At 34.4% G+C, this 8054-nt stretch overlaps 1 protein-coding gene across 2 annotated transcripts; it reads left to right on the top strand.

Annotated features, from left to right (window-relative positions):
* Positions 1-2889: 2889 nt before the first annotated feature.
* LOC115992651 (beta-amyrin 28-monooxygenase-like) lies at positions 2890-6254 on the top strand. Of its 2 annotated transcripts, none has more exons than XM_031116871.1 (3): positions 2890-3872; positions 5311-5465; positions 5789-6254. In XM_031116871.1, exons 1-3 carry the CDS (start codon positions 2921-2923, stop codon positions 6086-6088), a joined length of 1407 nt encoding a protein of 468 aa, XP_030972731.1. In that variant the 5' UTR covers positions 2890-2920; the 3' UTR covers positions 6089-6254. The 2 variants fall into 2 exon arrangements, with proteins under 2 accessions (XP_030972731.1, XP_030972730.1); XM_031116870.1 differs by having other exon boundaries at positions 5278-5465.
* Positions 6255-8054: the final 1800 nt, after the last annotated feature.

The following is an 8054-nucleotide window of genomic DNA, read 5'->3' as shown; positions in this document are numbered from 1 at the left end:
TTCAGGCCTATTAGTCTCTGCAATGTCACTTATAAAATCATCTCTAAAATCCTAGTGAATAGGCTTAAACCCTTATGGATAAACTCATCTCACCTTTCTAGAATGCTTTTATCCAAGGTAGAAGTATCACTGATAACATCCTTCTTGTTCATGAAATCTTTGATACCTTAAAAAAGAAAAAAGGAAGGAAAAAAGGGTTTGGAGCCTTGCAAATTGATATGAATAAAGCTTATGATAGAGTCAGTTCGACTTTCCTTCAAGCTGTCATGCTAACCATGAACTTCAGCCCTATCTGGGTCAATTGGATCATGGAATGTGTCACCACAGTAAAATATACCATACTTGTTAATGGCAGCCCAACTCAATCTTTCCAACCAAATAGGGGCTTAAGACAAGGTGATCCCATTTCTCACTACCTCTTTCTTCTTTGTGCCAATGTACTCTCCATTGCCTTAATTCAAGCTGAAAATAGGAAACAGATCAAAGGTATTGCAATTGGAAGGCAGGGGGTTTCTTTCACTCACCTTCTTTTTGCAGATGACTCCTTGTTCTTCTCCCAAAATGATTGTTCATCCCTTAATAATCTTAAAAGGATTATTATGTGGTATTGTTCTCTCTTAGGTCAAAGTATCAATTTTGCTAAGTCTGACCTTTATTGTTCACCTAATATTCCATAAAATGAACAAGATACCATTGCTAATTCTCTTCAGGTCAATCTTGTTCAGCAACCCAATAGGTACCTTGGCATTAATTTTAAGCTTAGAGGTAGAAGAGTGTGTGACTTCTAGGACCTTGTTGACAAAGTCCAAAATAAGCTTAAGGGGTGGAAGGCTAGACTTTTGTCCCAAGCTGGGAGAGCAACCTTAATTTCTTCTGTTTTACAGTCTCTACCCCTTTATACGTTTTCTTATTTTAAAGTTCTTGATTCTGTGTGCAAGAAATTGGATACCATTGTTAGGTCGTTTTGGTGGGGACATGAACCTGGTACTAGGAAGCTTCACTTGATAAATTGGGGTACACTCTACAAACCTAAGAGGTTGGGTGGCCTAGGGTTCAAAAACTTTAATCTGTTCAACCAAGCAATGATAGCAAAACAGTTTTGGAGAATATAAGATAACCCCAACTCACTTCTAACTAGGACCTTCATGAAAAAATATTTCCCTGATTGCTCCTTAAGAGAATACCAACCTAAACCTCACCACTCTTGGGTATGGAAGAATATCACTAAGGCTCAATGTTCTTCCCTTCATTATGGTCGATGGCTGATTGCAAATGGAAACCAAATACCACTCTCCCACCCAGATTGGTTTCAATGCTCAAACCATGTTCTTAGGGAGTATGGTCTGCTTAATGGTACAGTAGCAGACTTAGTTGATAATCAATCTAGGTCTTGGAAATGTGAGCTAATTAGGAAAATCTACCCACCTTCAAAAGCCAAGGAGATTCTCTAGATTCCTGTTCCTAAATCCCAAGGCAACAGTGACAAGTTGGTTTGGAAGTATTCTTCATCAGGTGCATATAATGTTAGTCAAGCATACCATCTGATTTACAAAGAACAGAACACTACCCTTTAGAATTCTTCAATCCTAAAGTCTTCTATTTGGAGTTTTTTCTGGAAGATGAAATTACCTTTGAAGGTTCTTATGTTCATTTGGAAGTTGCTGCACAATTGCCTGCCTACTTTTGATAAGCTAAAGGAAAGAGGTATCCCAGTGGCAAGAACTTGTGTAATGTGTAATGATTTAGAAGAATCTACTGTTCATCTATTTTTGGAATGTAACTGTGCAAGAGCAATCTGGCATGGTTCAAATCCTGGTTTGAGAACCTCTGATATGGAATGTATCTCAGTTGATTAGTGGCTTGAGTTAAGCTCTTTTGGATATACATTACTGTCAATTTCTTTAAAATCTTCTCTCCTCTCCCTTGTGTGTGTTAAAATACTTAGTATTCTAAAAATAGAAAAAAAAATTGCAAGAAGAAATATAGAATATAGGGTTTTACTAATATGTGTTCTTAAGGTATATATTAGTAACTTAATTTAGAAATTTTTTATGGAAAAATAAAAAAGTGATTAATTGTTTTGACAGTTTTTTCAATTCTCTATAAAAACTTTTTCAAAATAGATGATTAATATATGGCCTATGGGCATACATTGACCGCACCTTAGAACATATTGCCTAAATCTTACATTAGTTGCAAACGTGCACGTTTGCGACTAACGTAAGATTTAGGCAATATGATATGGAAGAAATTACTAAACATTACTTATTCCAAACTCAACAATGTGATATGGAAGAAATTCCATTTATTGGTTGCCTGCATGGTTGATTTTATTGTAAAGTAGCATTTTCAAAGCAGGGCCGGCTTTTTCTTCCATTTTTTTTTCCTTCCACTTTTGGTCTAATATAGATGGATTTTGCTAATGTGTACCCTAAGGACACACAATAACTAACCATTTTTGGAAAAAAATTTCTTGGGAATTGAAAAAGTATTGACAGCTTTTTCAATTTCCAACAAAATGTAGATAGATTAACAAAAAAAAAAAAAAATAGTCATATTTCCTCTTACTAATTAATTAATTCATGTAGGTCAAGGTTCACTTGTGTGACAATGTTATCATGTCGTTTGTCAATAATCCATTGTTTTTTTTATATTATGCCATGTTCTGTCTTAGTTATTTATGATATCAATGCATTAAGGAAAATACATACTATAGAATAATGTAGCTCACACCAAAATTGACTGCAAAATTGTGAAAATAGTACAATTATTACGGTCAAGGAAATGCGTTATTACGGATTGTATTTGTATATATAATCAAGAATACACATACTATTTTTCCTATATAAACTCCCATATTGCATTTGCAAAAGCGTGCCTCTAAAAACTATTGCCTAAGCACAAACTAGCTTCATCAACTATGGAGCTTTTCTTCCTTAGTGGTGTCATCCTCTGTGCTTTCATTGCTTCACTTTCTGTTGTATTCCTTCTCTACCACCAGTCCTATGCTTCACATCCTAATCTTCCAAGGGGGAAGATGGGCTTACCTTTCATTGGTGAGAGCCTTGAGTATCTCTCCACTGGAAGAAAGGGTCACCCAGAAAAGTTCATATATGATAGAATGGCTAAATTCTCTTCCGAAGTCTTCAAGACTTCAATCTTTGGAGAGCCAGTGGTTGTTATGTGTAATACGGCCGGAAACAAGTTCTTATATTCCAATGAAAACAAACTTGTCACAGCTTGGTGGCCAAGTTCTGTGAACAAAATCTTTCCCTCCTCTCTACAAACATCTTCCAATGAAGAATCCAAGAAGATGAGAAAGATGTTGCCAAACTTCATGAAGCCAGAGGCCTTGCAAAGATATATAGGCATCATGGACACTATTGCGCGGAGACACTTTGAGGCTGGTTGGGAAGGGAAGCAAGAAGTGACTGTGTTTCCACTTGCCAAGAATTACACCTTTTGGTTGGCCTGTAGGTTGTTCTTGAGCATTGAAGATCCAAAGCATGTTGCCAAGTTTGCTGATCCTTTCACCGTTTTGGCTTCTGGGATCCTTTCTATTCCCATAGATTTGCCATGGACGCCCTTTAACCGTGCCATTAGGGCTTCAAAGGTGATAAAGAAGGAGTTGAGGGCTATCATTAAGCAGAGGAAGATTGATTTGGCTGAGAAGAAAGCATCTCCCACACAGGATATATTGTCACATATGTTGCTCACCTCCGATGAGAATGGACAGTTCATGACTGAGATGGACATAGCTGACAAGATTCTTGGTTTGCTAATTGGTGGCCATGACACAGCAAGTGCTGCTGTTACTTTTGTTGTCAAGTATCTTGCCGAGCTTCCCGAAATCTACAATAAGGTCCTAAAAGGTGAACTTTCAATCACTTATCTTTCTTAATCCTATGTTCTTTATTTATTTATTTTTAAGCTCCATTTGTTTTAGCAATGATGTTTTCTAAAAGATAGTCATTTTTCCAAAAAACACTTTCTATAAAACTATATCATTTTCTTATATTTGATAGTAACTTTAAATGAATTGAAAAATAATTTCCTAACTTCCCTTATTTAACCTAAAGATAGAGTTGTTTTCCAAAAAAATTAGTAGTAAATAATTTCTAAAAATAAGTCATAATTTTTATGTTAACTAGGGTTTGTTTAGGATCCACTTATTTTGTTGAAACTAGAAACTTTTTATTAAAAGTACTGTAGATAAAAGTAAAAGTTAGCTAGAATAGTACAGTAGGATCTATGAATAGTACAAAAAAGTGCAAGAGGACCCATGAATAGTAGCAAAAATAAGCTAAATAATAAAATAAGCTGGCTTTTAATTTGGACCCAAACGTACACCAAAGATAGCTTTCGTTTGACTCATTTTTTCAGATGCTACTAAACACAAGAAAATATAGAAAACAATTTTTACACAAGGTTTTTTATCGAAACAAATAGAACAAATTGGCATGATTATTTTCACATAATTTTAGAATTTTTAACAATCTTTACACAAGATTTTTCATCTAATTTCATAAAATTTTTAACAAATTTTAGAAATCTATAACAATGCTATAAACAAAGCAATTTCATTAATTTTTTTTCTGTTACAATTCATTGAGATGATTATTTTCACGTAAAGTCACTATTAATATTACTTTTATTGCACACAAATCACAACTTTTTACCTTATTACCTTGACTATTGTGAAATTTGTTAGGTCATTAATCTTAATATTCTAAAAGTAAGTAATATAATATTATTGACAGGAAAAAACAAAGAAAGGGGCGGAGACTATAAATTGTTTTGTTTGTAAAAATGTTTACAGTTTAACAGCGTACGTGCCATTTAGTTTTGTTGCTGAAGTGGGTTCTTCGTTGGATCCCACATTTGAAAATAAATTTAATGGATGTTTTGTGTTGGATCATATACCAGAAATATAAATCTTTTGTCCTACTTTTTGCATTATACATCATACTTCATCGATCATAGTATGTCATATGTTACCGTTTATTGATGAAAATTTCTTGTGGATTCCGTACATCATCACTAACGCAATTAACCACCAAAATTTCTAGTGGACTTTGTTAGTAGTACTACCACTGAGGCTCCCATTCAATTTTAACAATTTCTCACGAGTGAACTAAATCCAAAGAAAATGATAATTTTCCTACCTTTGTGGCTGGTTTTCTAATAAATTAAAAATAAAAAAGTAATTAAATGTTTAGATTGTTAATCATTGTTAACAATATATATATATATATTTACGTTTTTTATATTAAATAGAGCAAATTGAGATTGCGAAGTCAAAAAAACCAGGGGAGTTACTTAACTGGGATGACATTCAGAAGATGAGGTATTCATGGAATGTTGCATGTGAAGTGATGAGACTTGCCCCACCTCTTCAGGGTGCTTTTAGGGAGGCCATTAATGACTTTGTCTTCGCTGGTTTCTCTATTCCAAAGGGTTGGAAGGTTAGTATGTATATATATGCAATTTTTTTACAGCATGCACATGCACGTGTTTATGTAACTTCGCATATATGTTCTTAACAAATTAAATAATAAGTCTGTGAACATATCATTTTTCAAAACGGTAATGGCATGATGTGATTAGTACATAAAAAAATGGTTTAATAATGAACCTAAGTGAAAGTGATTTTGCTTAAATAATAACATGTCATGTTCCTAGTTGTGGAAAATGTCGGTACCTTAACATTACTCTTTCAAGTCTTCACAAAATTTGGATATCTATATTTATAATAGCTTAACGTGTTAAATTTTTCTTAAATTTGCAGTTATATTGGAGTGCAAATTCAACACATAGGAACCCAGAATACTTCCCAGAACCTGAAAAGTTTGACCCCTCAAGATTTGAAGGGAATGGACCACGACCTTACAGTTATGTACCATTTGGAGGAGGGCCTAGGATGTGTCCTGGAAAAGAGTATGCACGGTTCGAAATTCTAGTTTTCATGCATAATGTTTTAAAGAGGTTCAACTGGGAGAAGTTGCTTCCTGATGAGAAGATCATTGTGAATCCAATGCCCATACCAGCCAAAGGGCTTCCTGTCCGCCTTATTCCTCACATTGCTTAGGCCGTTGTTACCTAAACCCTAATTCCACCATCTTACTGAATGTATGCAGATAAATGTGGGTATAATAGATACTCAGATGCTAGGGGGGATTATCAGTAATAATAAGGCACGCTGCTGCTATGTAACATTCTCAACAGCACAACCACAAAATTTGCCTTGATTTACTTGCAGCTTCTCTTTCTTTTTCTATTTATTATTATTATAGATTTGTAGCATGTATGCAATGCAAACTGCTAGGTTTTCACCTGCCTATTGTGAAAGTTGTTGTGTGATTGTGTGTGATGATTGAATGATGTGCGGATCATGAAAGAGAGAACACACAAAAGTTTATGTGATTCCGCATAATGGCCTACATCCATAGTGAGTAAGTGCTTCACGACTACATATTATACTAGTTGCTAACCTGTGTGATATATAGGATAGTTAAATAAAAAATAAAATATTTTATTTTGATTAAAAGTACTATAGCATAGCTTTAAAAAAAAATGCGATGGTGATGACTTCACACAATGCTCAACTCTAATAAAATGTACTATTCACCACCAATATAATCTATGTTATCTTGCACATTTTTTGGATAACAAACGGGTTGATAAAACAATCTATGGTAGAGGAAAGTGTTAGGTTTTTAGACCCTTTAACACAATATGTTTAACCTAATATTAAGCCGAGTTGATTAACAAGCTTGTTATTCAAGTCTAGGTTAGACAATTATAAGCAAAATAGATATGATGCTGTTGGTTTTGAGACCCCTTAAAAACACAATTGGATTAACCTAGATAATTAGCCAAGTTGTTACTTAGTCCAAATTCACAAATCTAGGTTATCACAATCAAAACAATCATATCATGCAAAGCAGCGGAAAGATAAATAACACAAAGATATGATCACCCAGGAAACCAAACCGGTAAAAACCTGGGGAGGATTTAACCTAGCCATCCTCAAGGTAAACTTGAATCCACTATCTTGAAAGAATCGAAGTTCATACAATAAGACTTACAAGCCCCCACGCTCGACTTTTTATTGCTACCCACTAGTAGAACTTATTAACACGATCACGTGCAAACTCCGAATCTACGAACTCCTTCTTTCTTGGATTCACCACCATATACAAGCACACCCACTTGTGTTTCTTTAAGCTTCAATGGCAGCAACTGAGTTGATTATCAAGGTGTAGATAAAATCTCCTCCTTAAAAACCCTAAGTTTGTGTAAAGGAAAGCTCCTCTAGATCTCACAAGAGATTTACACAAACAGCAATATGAGCAACACTAAAACGTGGCTAAGGTTTGCTTTTTATACTTAGGACAAATTAGAAAACCCTAAACGTTTAAACAAACTAGGGCTGAGTTGGAAATCTGCAAAAAAACGCATTCTGCCCGAGATTCGATCGATCGAGCCAAAGCTTCGATCGATCGATCGAACTAGGCCGAAATGCACAGTAAGTTCTGCATTAGCTCAATTCTAACTTTACATAAAAGATACAACTTTGAGCAAGACTAAACACTTCTAAACATATTGTTTTGATCATGGTTTGCTAACAATACACATTAGAGTTCTAAATACATAAAAACCTAAGTCTTTAGAACTTAACAAACTCCCCATTTGGTAATCCGTGACAAAACACAACTAGAAGCTCAAAGTTTACAAAGAAAAACCCTTTACAAAACAAATGCTCATAAAACAAACTCAATTCTAACTACTATCCATCAGTTGCAAGTGTAGACAGCAACTCAATTGAATCAACCTGTATATTTCCTGAAACACTAAACAAAATGCATAACCGCATGTGTGGAAAAATATAAGTAAACAAAATAAATTCTTGATTTCAAACAACACACAATAAAGACATATATCAATGAAAAACTCATAAATATAAATCAATAAATAGTTGAAAACAAGAAACATATAAAGCAATAAAAGTAACTCCCCTAACATGAATATCCCAACAAAAATATGGTAAGAGC

The sequence above is a fragment of the Quercus lobata genome, chromosome 5 (assembly GCF_001633185.2).
Source record: "Quercus lobata isolate SW786 chromosome 5, ValleyOak3.0 Primary Assembly, whole genome shotgun sequence".
In the NCBI taxonomy this organism is placed as follows: Eukaryota; Viridiplantae; Streptophyta; class Magnoliopsida; order Fagales; family Fagaceae; genus Quercus; species Quercus lobata.
The sequence above is the reverse complement of the archived record's forward strand: the minus strand, read 5'-3'. Positions and strand labels throughout refer to the sequence as shown.